The sequence below is a fragment of the Vanessa cardui genome, chromosome 10, assembly GCF_905220365.1.
Source record: "Vanessa cardui chromosome 10, ilVanCard2.1, whole genome shotgun sequence".
Taxonomy (NCBI): Eukaryota; Metazoa; Arthropoda; class Insecta; order Lepidoptera; family Nymphalidae; genus Vanessa; species Vanessa cardui.
This window is the reverse complement of record NC_061132.1, coordinates 4,839,424-4,855,029: the sequence shown is the minus strand read 5'-3', so window position 1 is coordinate 4,855,029 and position 15,606 is coordinate 4,839,424. Positions and strand designations below refer to the sequence as shown.

Genomic DNA, 15,606 nt, shown 5'->3' with positions numbered 1-15,606 from the left:
AAATATATATATAAATATAATATATATAAATATAATATATGCTTAATATATACTTTATTTTCTTGACAATTGTATGAACATGTTTATTATTATTTTTATATTTGTTAATATTAATTATGCTTATAATCTTCGGTCACCGTGTTGGATCATAATAATTTAAAAATTTATTATCAAAATGTTCGTGGTTTGCGCACCAAAACTAACTTATTCTATAAAAGTTTGCTTCTTAACGATTATGACATTATCTGTTTGAGTGAAACCTGGCTATTGGATTCGGTGCTTAGTTCTGAACTTTTTGACTATCGTTATATTGTATATCGATGCGACCACAACTATGAGGGTCGTGGTGATAAATTGGGCGGCGGAGTGCTAGTTGCATTACGTCGTGAATTTGAAGTACACAGTTTTGAAAAGATCAATTTTGATAAATTTGCAGCTGAAGCCATAGTTGTCACTATTCATCTTCAACAATCACGCTTGCTAAACATTTACTGTTGTTACTTTCCTCACTGCCCGCAGCAAGTAGAGTCCGAAAATTTATTTTTTGATTTAATCTCTAAATTACTTTTGGATAAACCTAACGATATCTATTTAATTCTGGGCGATTTTAATGTTAGCAATGGGCAATGGATACAGGTAGAAGATTATATGGAGTTGTCCGATTCTCTCGGAGACTCGTTAGTAACAACATTACACAATTTTCTGTCTTTTTCAAATTTAAAGCAGTATAACGACACTCGGAACTGTACTGATCGTTTATTAGACTTAGTTTTTTGTAATCGAAATTGTAATGTTTCTAAATGTCCATTTCCCCTACTCGATGAAGACAAATTCCATCCGGCTCTAGAAATAACTTCATTGAAAGTACATACCAAATTAATGCGTTACTCTCCCCATTCAATCCGTCTTTTTCATAAAGCCAATAATGAGGCAATTAACAAGTCTCTTAATGAAATTGATTGGGAATTTCGTTTTTCAAATCTTGATATTGAAACTGCTACAGCTACTTTTTATAATATTGTTTATAGTATTATCGATCAACATATACCATCCAAAATAATCAATGTCTCACATAAATATCCTGTTTGGTACACCAAACCTTTAATAAAAATAATTAATGAAAAATTAAAATATCATAAAAAATGGAAAATTTATTCTAGATTTAAGGATTATGACACATTTTTGCTTCTAAGAGATAGGCAGAGAATGGTTGAAATAGACTGTTACAATGCTTACATTGATCGCGCAGAATGTGAAATTAAGCGTAATAGCAAATATTTCTGGTCCTTCTTAAAATCAAAAAAGGAAGGTCCTAACGATTTACCAAACATTATGACTCTTGGAGACACATCGTCATCTGATGGCGAGGAGATAAGCAACATGTTTAATAGTTATTTTCAATCTGTGTTTGAACCGGAAGGAGGTTCAGTTTCATTGGCGCCGATGGGTCGATCTTTCGTGGATCTACACTCTATTGAACTCTCAATACCAATTGTCAAGAATTATCTTAAAAACCTCGATACACGCAAGGGTACCGGCCCCGATGCTTTACCTCCCTGTTTTCTTAAACAATTTCGCAATGCATTAGCGTTACCGATATTTTTATTATTTAACATGTCTCTCCATACCGGATGTTTACCAACTTTATGGACAAAATCTTACATTGTACCTATTTTAAAATCCGGTAACAAACATGATATAAAAAATTATAGGCCCATATCCAAACTTTGCTGCATTGCGAAGTTGTTTGAGAAAATAATTTACGACACAATATTCCCTATTATACGTCCCTACTTAATAAATGAGCAACATGGTTTCATCAATAAAAGGTCGACGGAAACAAACTTATGTGAATTTTTGCATCGGGTTTCTAATTCCATGGATCAAGGACATCAGGTGGATGTCGTGTATACCGATTACTGTAAAGCCTTCGATAAAGTGTCTCACAATATACTTATTTACAAACTTGAAGGTTTCGGTATACACGGCGACCTGCTCAGATGGTTGAATTCATATCTTCGCAACCGTAGTCAAGCTGTCTCTATTAAGGGTTATCTGTCATCTTTTATACCGATAAGTTCAGGTGTTCCTCAGGGCTCTCACCTCGGTCCTTTACTGTTCAATATATTTATAAATGACATAAATAATGTATTTGTGTCTTCAGATTTTCTTCTATATGCTGATGACACAAAAATTTTCAAATCTATTAAATCTTTAGATGATTGTCATGATCTACAATCTGACTTAAATAGGTTAGAGACATACTGCAAATTAAATTCTCTTCATCTTAACATAAACAAATGTGCTATAATTTCTTTTTCTCGTAAGCGTAAAACTTTGCTTTATAAATATACTATCAATAATAACGACATATCAAGGAAGACCGAGGTGAGAGACTTAGGCGTGACCCTGGATAGCAAGCTTTCTTTTGGTTCTCATATTAGAAGCATTTCATCAAAAGCCTATCGCATGCTAGGATTTATCATGAGAACAGGATCTGAATTTAAAAATACTTCTACTATTAACCTGCTTTATAACGCTTACGTCCGTTATATACTCGAGTATGCATCTACGGTATGGAATCCTCACTACAATATTCATATAAATGAAATTGAGAAGATCCAAAACAAATATTTAAAATATTTGTCTTTTAAATCTAGCGATTGTACCCATGGACCTTTATTATCTCTCTCAAAACGCCGATCTATGAGAGACCAAGTTTTCTTATATAAAATTATTAATAATATCATTGATTCCCCTTTTCTACTAAGCAAGCTGTCTCTGAACTGCCCACGATCCAACGCTCGTCAACCGCTATGTTTTTATACTTCCACTTGACTTCCAAAAGGAGGAGGTTATCAATTCGTCTGTATTTTTTTTTTTTTTTTTTTTTTTTTTTTTTTTTTTTTTTTTTTTTTTATGTTTGTTACCTCATAACTTTTCACTGGGTGGACCGATTTTGATAATTTTTTTTTTGTTTGAAAGGTAGTGCTTCCCGTGGGGTCCCATTTTTTTTATTTTTTTTTCCGATGATGGTATCCATGTGAAAACGACATAAGTCTTAAATTTGCATTATGTATATGCGCGACAAATACGTGAATAACTGAAAATCACGTTAACCAATTTTGATAATTCTTTTTTTATTATAAAATATGTAATATATTATAAATACTTCAAGGGTAATTTGGTGAAAGTTTGGTAAGGTTCTGAGCACAGGATCCATGACAATGAAGGGAACGGAACAATTCTGAGAAGCACGTTAGCGATACTCGGTCGAATCTTTTATTTATAGGTTACTTGGATATTTGAGTCACCTTCCGTAATGTGGTTATGTTTATGTAATTATCATAGTCGAATATTATAATCAACTAGCTACCCACCCCGGCTTCGCACGGGTGCAATACTGATACTAAATATACTACAGAATTTGTTTATATACGACATCACATCGCAAACTTCTAAAATTATCAGTATTTCTTTACTATATTGTTCATGTTTTATATACACAAACCTTCCCCTTGAATCACACTATCTTTTAAAAAAAACCGCATCAAAATCCGTTGCGTAGATTTAAAGATATAGGGACAGAGAAAGCGACTTTGTTTTATACTATGTAGTGATGGAACTCCTATACGGCTCGCAGTTAGGGTGCGATATGGGGCAGAATTTCTTACTACCTTTAATCAAATTTTGTGTATGTGATGTGATGTCATATGATGTACGAAATATAGTTGGTCTTTTTCAAAGTTTTTTTGCTGAGTTCGATTACAGCTCTTTCGAGGGATCCTTGTAGTTTACGCCGCGTGACGTATTAAATCCGCATTTTCGAAAGTCTATTTTTGCTTTATTCGCAAGTTTCCTTTGAAATTGTCCTCGAAGTAGTTTCTGACTCATATAAACGGAACGTTTAATCTATCCATATTAAAAAAAATTAGTTAGTCAACATCAGCTTCACTTAAAATCAAAAAATAAATAAAATTTTAACAAAAAGAAAAACCGACTTCAAACAAAACACTATTTTAAAACAAATGAATATGCACGAAAAAGTAATAAAAATAATTGCGTATTCAACATATTTTTTAGAGTCTTCCTAAGTTAAATGAAATGAAAAATATTAGACTACTTAAAAGTCGATTAACGATTATATCATGTAGTTATAATTATTGTTATATTTGGAGTCGGTGTCAGCCAATAAAACCCTACAGTATATCTATCAAAAAACAATACGAGAATACTTTGACAAATATGTTTTTTACAAATTACCTTTTACACAATAATATACTGGATCAATCAAGGGGCTCGTATCGCTTCTTTCTTTTGATTATTGGGGCAAGGGCACCGTGGCTGACACCGGCTCCAAATATACCAATAACTATAACTACATGATATAATCGTTAATCGACTTTTAAGTAGTCTAATATTTTTCATTTCATTTAACTTAGGAAGACTCTAAAAAATATGTTGAATACGCAATTATTTTTATTACTTTTTCGTGCATATTCATTTGTTTTAAAATAGTGTTTTGTTTGAAGTCGGTTTTTCTTTTTGTTAAAATTTTATTTTTGTTATAGATGTATTAATGATGACGATGAAATTGTATGAAATAAGACTATAACTCTTGTTTTCAGATATGTGTGGCATTGCAATAATCTTGATATATCTTTTCGAATATGAAATAATTCCCGTCGGAAAAGTCTGCATTATATCAGTAATAATAATAGCAAATGGATTTTTTTCTTACACCGGCGTCGTCCGGATGAAAGAAAACATCAAACATTCAGTTGCATTAAATAAAGTATTATTTTATTTATTTTACAATAATTGCGTTAATTCCTAGAATACTGTAAATAGGTAGGTTAGGTAAATAAGTATCCTTCCTTGCAGTTCAAGTTTGTTTCATATCAAATTTCATCAAATTATATTCATTGGTTTAGTTGTGAAGCGACAGATAGACAGACTGACAGATAGAGAGTTACTTTCACTTTTTTATAAAATTAGTATAGATACAACTTTTCATATGATGTACGACATTATGAAAATTATTGCTATATTTGGAGTCTGTGTCAGCCAAGAAAACCCTACAGTATATATATAAAAAAACAATATGAGAATACTTTAAGAAATATGTTTTTTACAAATTACCTTTTATAATATACTGGGTCAATTAAGGGGCTCGTATGGCTTCTTTTTTTTTGATTGTTGAGGCGCGTGCCCGTGGCTGACACCGACTCCAAGTTTTAACTGGTCTTATGTTTTTTATTTCATTTAACTTAGGAATCTGAAAAAATATGTTGAATACGCAATTATTTTTATTACTATTTAGTGCATATTTATGTACATATTTTTTATTTTGTAGTCTACAAATATGAAAAATTGCAGATGTTTTGTCACCGGTTGTGGAATTGTTAATATGTTAAGTGAGCCTAGCGCAACAAGCGCCACATTATGTCACTTCCTATGTATTAAAATTAAGATAATATGTATTTTAGATAAACAACGAGATTAATGGCAACAGCGACATGGATCGCAACAAAAGGTTCTTTATTAAGATTCCTTCGGTGTCTTTAACTGTATACACTGCAATGATTATTTTTAGCAAATATGTCAATTTTAATCCAACAAGATGTGAGTTTATGTTATTCATCATTGTATTGACTGAAATTATTGATTTGAAATATATATAAAAATTAATTTCGTGAAATTCTTTCAGTGCTATTGGAATTGTTGAAGTTTATATTTAATATCGAACGTTATAAATTATTGCTGATAGAATTGGAGATTATGTTCATTAATTTCGATGTCCACTGTGTGCTGCAGACCATAACTACGAAATTAAAGCACTTGAACGAGGAAATACATTACGGTGAATAACAAAATCTGCCAGTAAAGTTGTTGTTGTTATAAAGGTCCCGGGTTCAATTTCCGGTCTAGTCGATGTGGTGTATGTATCATTAGTTGTCTTGTGTCTGTGTGTTTGTGGTACCTTCGTTATTTCTGATTGTCCGTAGCACAAGTTTTAGCTACTTACATTTGGATCAGAGTAATGTCACATACATGTTGTCCAATATCTATTATATTATTGCGTAAATTTTGTTTCAGAACCTGTTTCAGCGTCTACATGTCGCTCAGTGTGTCAACGTGTCAGCGATCTAACGAAAGGATATGTGTCTATTTGCGGTTTAGTCAAGCAACTGAACGCGTCACACAGCGCTGTCCTTTTTGTAATATTATCAGCGAATACTCTGCTGTTAATGTTCAACTTCATCAATTTAATTGACGTTTTTATTCTATTCAGTATGTTATTTTATTACTACGGTATTTATTGATTCACCTTTAACGTTCATCATTAAAAAAATATAAATCCTTTTTTGATTAAAGAAATGATTTTATTTCTTATATAATAATAGTTGTCGCCAGCGGCTTTGTTCGCGTTAGATTGGTTGTCACGTGTCAGGCAAAAGAGTAGCCAATGTCCTTTCTTGGAGTCCAAGTTTGCTTCATACCAAATTTCAACCAATTCGGTTCAGCGGTTTGCTCGTGAACATACAGACAGAAAGAGTTACTTTCACATTCACAATATTAATGTAGATTATGAAAAATTGGATAATCTGTTTTGTGTTTCGTAGCAGGGGAAACTCATCAACGAATAAACATTATTCTTCAGTTGATTTGGTGTACAAAATTTTTGGTTACAATTTTGCTATTTATCGAACCTTGGCACCAAATACAGGCGGAGGTAATATTAAATGAAGTATATCGTCTGAGAACGACTTGCCTCTTCATGTCTTTGCCCTTGTTTAATAATAACGAAATTTTCTTTTCAGGTGACTGAGATACAAATAGTTCTGACCAAGCTCATACATACCTTGACGCCTGCTGGGAAGTCCATCCCTCTGAAACTGGACCTGATGTTCAAACAACTCCTTCTGAACCAGCCAAGTATATCGCCACTGGGAATGTTCACAGTACAGCGAATACTTTTTATTAAGGTACTTTTAACATTGCTTTTATAGACTTAACTAATGTAAGTCAAGAAACAACACCAAGTGATTAAATCTCTATATGATCTGTATTTAGATAAATATGCTTTATAACTTAAAAGGTTTGGATCTATTTAACCTTTCCAAGATTTCGAATGGGAAGTTTGTAGTTCTAAGAAAGATCCGACCCGACCCGACATCACACGGGTGCCATGCTGATACTAAATATAGTAGAGAATGTCTAAATGATCAGTGTTTCTTTACTATATTGTCCACGTATACAAAAACCTTCCTCTCGAATCACTCCATCAATTAAAAATAACAAATGTTGAATTCCAAAAAAAATCATTAAAAATGTTTTTAAGTTAATCATTAAATGTTTTAAAAATATTTATTTTCTACATATATATTAACAATATTTTTTATATATTTTAGACCATTAGTTTTGTAACTACGTACAGCCTGTTACTAATACAGTTTACAAAAAATCGACGGAAGAAATATGCACACAGTCATTGACTTGAATTTTCATTATTGAACTCTATACGAAGATGTTCATATGTTTGGATTAAACAATGTGACCAGAGCTATTATAAATTTGGATGAATGTTTGTGTTTTAAAAAAAAAATTAAATAATTATTGAAAGGTAATGTTATTCAGAGAAAATAAAAAATAAAATGTATTTTTTTACATTCTACGTTGTTTTATTACTGTTTTTTAATTCATAAAAATCTATAACATCGTTAAAAGATATGTATTAGTGTCTAAGGTTTTTCTAAAAATTCTACTCAAATTTTACAAAAGAGAGCAATCCGGTCTATTTATAATCTTGGAGCTAGAGACTCTCTTCGGGATGTTTTTAACAAAGTAGGAATACTCACTGTTGCGTCGCAATATATTTACAATATCATGTATATTCACAGTGAAATTGATCACTTTGATAAAATCAGCGATAATCACTGCATATGCACTAAAAGTAAGGATAAGCTTATAACGCCAAGTTTCCGACTCACAAAGTCAATAAATCTTTCTTGTGGCAAGGTATCCGTTTTTATAATAAAATTCCGCAGAAATTTTTAACTTTGCCGTTTCGTTAATTCAAATCGTTTTGGTACAAAAGGCATATTTTGTTCTATCCATTAGGGTTTTGTATGTAATGTAAGCACAAAAAAAATTATAAATTTACGACATTACATTAGAAACTTTTAAAATTATCAGTGTTACTTTTTTTTTGTATAAAGTTTGGCGGACGAGCATATGGGCCACCTAATGGTAAGTGGTCACCATCACCCATAGACAATGACACTGTAAGAAATATTACAATTCCTTACATCGTCAATATGCCACCAAACTTGGGAACTAAGATGTCATGTCCCTTGTGATCGTAGTTACACTGGCTCACTCACCCTTCAGACCGGAACACAACAATACTGAGTACTGTTATTTGACGGTAGAATAACTGATGAGTGGGTGGTACCTACCCAGACGGGCTTACACTAAGCCCTACCACCAAGTAACTATATTGTCTATGTATTATATACAAAAACCTTCATCTCGAATAACTCTATCTATTAAAAAAAACCGCAACAAAATCAGTTGCGTAGTTTTAAAGATTTAAGCGTACAAAGGGAAATAGGGACAGAAAAAGTGACTTTGCTTTATACTATGTAAAGAAGTCGTAGATATTAGGTATTAGTGAAATTTACTAATTAGAAGTGAAAGAAAGTAAATAGTTAATACATTACATACTTGATTTAAGTGGTAATTACACTGTCGAACATTAACCCTGAGTTTTGAACATCCACGGTAGCACGTGAAAGCGATCCTGGTTTTTTTAATAAATAAAATTTTAACAAAAAGAAAAACCGACTTCAAACAAAACACTATTTTAAAACAAATGAATATGCACGAAAAAGTAATAAAAATAATTGCGTATTCAACATATTTTTTAGAGTCTTCCTAAGTTAAATGAAATGAAAAATATTAGACTACTTAAAAGTCGATTAACGATTATATCATGTAGTTATAGTTATTGGTATATTTGGAGCCGGTGTCAGCCACGGTGCCCTTGCCCCAATAATCAAAAGAAAGAAGCGATACGAGCCCCTTGATTGATCCAGTATATTATTGTGTAAAAGGTAATTTGTAAAAAACATATTTGTCAAAGTATTCTCGTATTGTTTTTTGATAGATATACTGTAGGGTTTTATTGGCTGACACCGACTCCAAATATAACAATAATTATAACTACATGATATAATCGTTAATCGACTTTTAAGTAGTCTAATATTTTTCATTTCATTTAACTTAGGAAGACTCTAAAAAATATGTTGAATACGCAATTATTTTTATTACTTTTTCGTGCATATTCATTTGTTTTAAAATAGTGTTTTGTTTGAAGTCGGTTTTTCTTTTTGTTAAAATTTTATTTATTTTTTGATTTTAAGTGAAGCTGATGTTGACTAACTAATTTTTTTTAATATGGATAGATTAAACGTTCCGTTTATATGAGTCAGAAACTACTTCGAGAACAATTTTAAAGGAAACTTGCGAATAAAGCAAAAATAGACTTTCGAAAATGCGGATTTAATACGTCACGCGGCGTAAACTACAAGGATCTCTCGAAAGAGCTGTAATCGAACTCAGCAAAAAAACTTTGAAAAAACCGACTATATTTCGTACATCATATGACATCACATCACATACACAAAATTTGATTAAAGATAGTAAGAAATTCTGCCCCATATCGCACCCTAACTGCGAGCCGTATAGGAGTTCCATCACTACATAGTATAAAACAAAGTCGCTTTCTCTGTCCCTATATCTTTAAATCTACGCAACGGATTTTGATGCGGTTTTTTTTAAAAGATAGTGTGATTCAAGGGGAAGGTTTGTGTATATAAAACATGAACAATATAGTAAAGAAACACTGATAATTTTAGAAGTTTGCGATGTGATGTCGTATATAAACAAATTCTGTAGTATATTTAGTATCAGTATTGCACCCGTGCGAAGCCGGGGTGGGTAGCTAGTTGATTATAATATTCGACTATGATAATTACATAAACATAACCACATTACGGAAGGTGACTCAAATATCCAAATAACCTATAAATAAAAGATTCGACCGAGTATCGCTAACGTGCTCCTCAGAATTGTTCCGTTCCCTTCCGTTCCGTTACTTTGTCATGGATCCTGTGCTCAGAACCCTACCAAACTTTCACCAAATTACCCTTGAAGTATATATTTTATAATAAAAAAAGAATTATCAAAATTGGTTAACGGGATTTTCAGTTATTCACCTATTTGTCGCGCATATACATAATGCAAATTTAAGACTTATGTCGTTTTCACATGGATACCATCATCGCAAAAAAAATAAAAAAAATGGGACCCCACGGGAAGCACTACCTTTCAAACAAAAAAAAAATTATCAAAATCGGTCCACCCAGTGAAAAGTTATGAGGTAACAAACATAAAAAAAAAAAAAAAAAAAAAAAAAAAAAAAAAAAAAAAAAAAAAAAAAAATACAGACGAATTGATAACCTCCTCCTTTTGGAAGTCGGTTGAAAAGAAGTACCGACTCCAAACAAAACACTATTTCAAAACCAATTAATAGACATTAAAAATAAAAAAATTATTGCGTATTCAAAATGTCATTTTGAGTTATCCTAAGTAAAATGAAATGAAAACTATTAGACTACTTAAAATATTATATAATGTCGTTACAATTATTTATTGTTATATTTGGAGCCGGTGTCAGCCACGGGCAAAAGAAAGATACGACGGGATACGAGTCCCTTGGTTGACACGGCATACTGTCATATAAAAGGTCATTTGAAAAAAGCGTATTTCTTAAAGTACTGACAAAGTGGCTGGCACCTAATGGCCAGTACCTAATGAATTATTCATCGTATAGTACATATTTCTTAATTATTTTTAAGACTATAGTCAGAAATTGACACTAAAATAACTAGTGATTAATAAAAGAATTACTAAAAAGTATACATAGATGCTCAGTTATTATTTCATAAAATACACTTACGGATACACAGACTAAAAATGTAGCTGTAAATAGCAATCGACGTGGACACGGTCGCAGTGTATCCTGCGCGGTCTCGTGCCAGGTGTAGCGGAGCAAGCCCCAGCGCTCGTGATAAGCGTAACACGAATACCAAAGAGGCTGGCACTCTGTATGATCTACTTTCCATATTTTATTTTATTTCTCGAGCGCTCTCTTCAGATTAAACTATTCATTCCGTTTTTATTATTAACACAGCTAAAAAGAACATGACTGTCACTTAAGCCATTACAAACATTCTAAATACATTATTATTTGATCAATCATGATTTGTGTTCAAAAAACAAGCTCGTTTAACGTTTTGATTATCTTTTGTATTTACGGGGCGATGTAATGTTGTGTATTGGGGAAAAGCACGATAGTGAATGACTTCATTTAAATTATTTTACTCATTCGATTACTCAAAATAAAACAAACAATGAGAAAGTTAATTCAAATTTCAGGCTTGATTTGAATGATAATTATATTACCGAACATTATTCCCGAGTTTTTAGAGTGATGGAAGAAACCAAAAGACCTAAACCAAACTACACGTTGAATCTAAAAATGCAAGCATATTTGCTTTGCATTAATCTATATAAATCTATATTAATATTATAAATATTTAAAAAGTATCTCTGTCTCTCTGTCTGTCGTTATTTCACGAACAAACCGCTGAACCGAATTTGATCATATTTGGTATGAAGCAAACTTGAACTTCAAGAAAGGCCATTTTTTGCCTAACATATGACAACCAACATCATTAAACACAAGAGAAGCCGCGGGCGGCTACTCATCATGACATATTCTAAAGTACACCTTTTATAAGATCTAGACGGGCCTAGCAGGTTCAGTTACAATTTATTGTAACGTAATAATAAATCTGTGTACACGAGGTTAGCTATTATTTCGTATCGATTTTGTGCAGTCATATATGTATTTACATAATTTACTTACTGTAATTGTGTGATTTTTATGATAAAAGACGCATTAGTAACATAATGATAGACTTTTTAAAAATAACAAAGTTACCTTCACGAATGTGCTATACTCGTACATTATTAAAAATATATTAATTTTATTTTATAATTTCCTTTTGTTCAGTTGGTTAAGATTTCTTTTTGAGAAGCAAATTTCATTTTAAGCTACAGCACACCGATCAAAATAACAACCGGATATATTAAAGACTTATGAATTGCTTAGTTCAGCAAGATTTTAAGAATATAATTAAAAAATCTGGGTCTGTGTTAACACTTTGAGTTCCACACAGATTATTATTAATTATTGTTTTAGAAATAATATTATTTTATGTGACTAAGATAAGTAATGTTGTATTTTTTTGGATGATATTCAATTTTTTTTTAAGTTGGCAGGAAGTAAAATAATTATGACAATGTATGACGCAGCTGCTATCGGCAACAACTCTATCATTATTATTATTATTATTTGTGCAACAACCTCTCTTCAATAAACTACCTAACCTCTAAATAGACATATAATACTTATTATCCACAAATGTGAGCGTGATTAGTACATCAAATATTTTAGTTTGAACTATAAATTTTTCTTCCTGACTTTGATAACTTTAGCAAAACTTTTAATTTCGAGCGTTAAGCAGTAATTATTTTGATGTAACTGATATAATAGTATTATGTGATTTCCTAAAACACACAGCGTTATGATGGAGAAAGCTGTTGTGTGAATCTGCCTTATCTTATAAATCTATGATAAAACTTGCCAAATTATCTCTGGTTCTATACCTGTCTCTTTCTCTCACCAGCAGGATTCATCTTCTGTCCCAGGAATGTGATTGACAGCTCATAGCGTTTGTGAATTTTGCCGCTTAAACATCGCAAAATTTTTCAGAGTTTAAGTAATTGTAAAAAAGTGTTTAAATACAATTAGTATTTGTGTAAAATTTTCACACAGCGTCAAATACGTATACGTATTTGTTTACACATAGTTTAAATAGTGTTTATAAATGGATCCGGAAGAAATCAATCCGGTAAGTTTCGGAGGTGAACCAAGTTTTGTTGCTGATGCTTCGGATGAAGATCGGCATTCGAACAATATAAGTAATAATACTTCAACTTCTTCTTCATCCTCGGAGGATGAAGAAGGCACAACTTCACCTCCGCCCAACAAAAGACGAAAGAAAAGTAAGTATAAACGTGTTCAGACATGTTCGGACCCGCGAATAGATACACTCATTCAACAAGTAGGGTACATGTCTCAATACTTATCACATTTACCACATTTTGCTAATAACGATCAAGTTAATTGTGAACAAAATCATAATGAGCCATCAACATCTCAATTCTTGAGAAATCCACTAACTTCAAATAAACTATCTTTGGGTAACTTAGGAACCGAGTTTGATGAACGAACAATAATTCCTCCAGCAGACAAAGATCTTTTACAAGAGTTATGTACTCTTCAAAAATTTGACACACCTGCTTGGAAAGGCATTCGATATAAAAAATCTTTACAATCTTGTATTGCTACTCCCGATTTTATGGGTTTAAAACTTAATGAAGAATTATGTCATTTTGATAAAAATAAAGACTACCTTGCATCCACCGAACAGTTATTAGCAGGACTGTCGAATAATATTTTACAGCATAGACAGTTATTAAAGTTAGGGTTACAGGATTTAATAGATTGGGCAGCTATGAATCCTAATAATATTAATTCTAACTCGTTATTTGATAAAATTTCTAATATATTTGGCCCGGGTTCACCGTCTTACAAAAATTCCGAAACAGCAATGCAAATTATCTGTGGTAAGCTGACAACACAGCTGTTTTTGACACTCGTATTTATTTTTAAAAATTTAATTAATTTAATGCATAAATTACTTATGTGCATATAATCTTGCACCTTTCTACCTACCAGCAAGTGTTTTCCTTTTGATTTACACTTTAATTCACAATAAAAGGCATTACCAACTAAAACCACCACATCACTCACAACAATGGACGCCATGAAGGACTCAATTTCTGCACTGTCAGACATGTTCAATGCCAGAATGTCTGAATTCCAAAGGGAGTTAAACAAAGGAAATTCACCAGCTTCCACTGCAACACTATCCTCAGATTTTTCAGCTTTTAAAACCTTTATCGTCACGGCACTGAACACACTTCAGCGTCAGGTTGAATTTCTTGGCAGAGAAATTGATCGGCTAGAGATGAGACGCAGAAGGAAGATGTTGTTACTCCATGGGCTGCCGGAAGACAAATCTGAGGACACTTCGGCTCGTGTTACCACCGTTGTAGCGGACCATCTCAACCTTGGAAATTTCTCTAGCAATAGCATCAAGGCATCTTATAGGTTGGGTCGCCCACTGGACAATAAGCCTAGACCTATAGTAATAAAATTCACTGATGCTGCTAGTCGAGATAAGGTCTGGTTCGCCAAATCCAAACTTAAGGGTACTGGATTTACACAGTCAGAATTCTTGACAAAAACCCGACACCGAGTGTTCTTAGAGGCAAGACAGCGTTTCGGCGTAAGCAATTGCTGGACACGGGATGGCTGCATCCACATTGTAACTCCGGATGGTGTGCACCACAGGGCTGAGTGCATACCCGATCTTGATTGCATCTCCAATTCGTCATCCTCTCAAAAATCTCCACCACCAGTGAAGACTGCAGCATCCAGAGTTGATCAAAAAGTGATTGCTCCTCGTACCAAACGAGTGGTAAAAAAATAAGTGATTACCATTTTATTTTAATCAGTTCTTATTTTAATTCTTATTAGTCGTTCCTCATGTATTCTTCATTTGTGATGGCACCTTATTAATTATTTGCCGATTACAACAATATTAATTAATTCCACAACGTACCCACATTTACTTTCTTAATATGTATGTTTTTGTTTTAATATAACTTTTTATTGGGTACATTATGCGAGAACATTGTTTATATCTTTGACAATGATAGCCTGACATGCAGAACGGGTTGCCAGTTGCTATACGTTCGGAAATAACTATTACTTAGTATAAATAATAGATAGTTATTTAATTAGATTGTCTCATATTTATTTATTTAGATATTAGATTTTTTACATTAGATTTTATCATAGTGCAATTAATAATTTTTCGGTTGCTTTTATGACGTAGTGATTTTACTTTTTACTTTATGATTAGTTATTATCATTTTTTTTTTTCTTTTCTCGTTGTAAGATTTTTGTATGTATTGTGATTTGATGTATTTGCTGTCATTGTCTTATTATAAATTGTTGGTTTTTTAGGGTATAAAGTGTAAAGCTTTCTTTTTTCATACGCTGGCGGGTGTATGGACGACATATAGATTAGACCTCATTTATATTAATCTTAGTTTATTTTCGTTTTAATTACATTTATATTTATTTATTCATTTTTTATTTTTTACATACATATTATATGCTTTTATTTATATATATATATATATATATATATATATTTATATTTATTATGACAAGCGACAATAACGACATCTATCATTCTTTTTCTTCTTCGACTGGTGTGATCAGTGATGATTTAAGTTTTCACAGTATTCCTTCCCTCTCCGAAACTCTTGATTCCC

At 32.1% G+C, this 15,606-nt stretch overlaps 1 protein-coding gene across 1 annotated transcript; it reads left to right on the top strand.

Moving 5' to 3' along the window:
* Window positions 1-14,000: 14,000 nt before the first annotated feature.
* LOC124532909 lies at window positions 14,001-14,913 on the top strand. Its single transcript, XM_047108027.1, has one exon. It carries the CDS (start codon window positions 14,016-14,018, stop codon window positions 14,751-14,753), a length of 738 nt encoding a protein of 245 aa, XP_046963983.1. The 5' UTR covers window positions 14,001-14,015; the 3' UTR covers window positions 14,754-14,913.
* The last annotated feature ends 693 nt before the right edge of the window (window positions 14,914-15,606 follow it).

What these genes read in the sequence shown, in the direction of transcription:
- LOC124532909 (XM_047108027.1), top strand. Translation starts at nt 14,016, where the DNA reads ATGGACGCCATGAAGGACTCAATTTCTGCACTGTCAGACATGTTCAAT.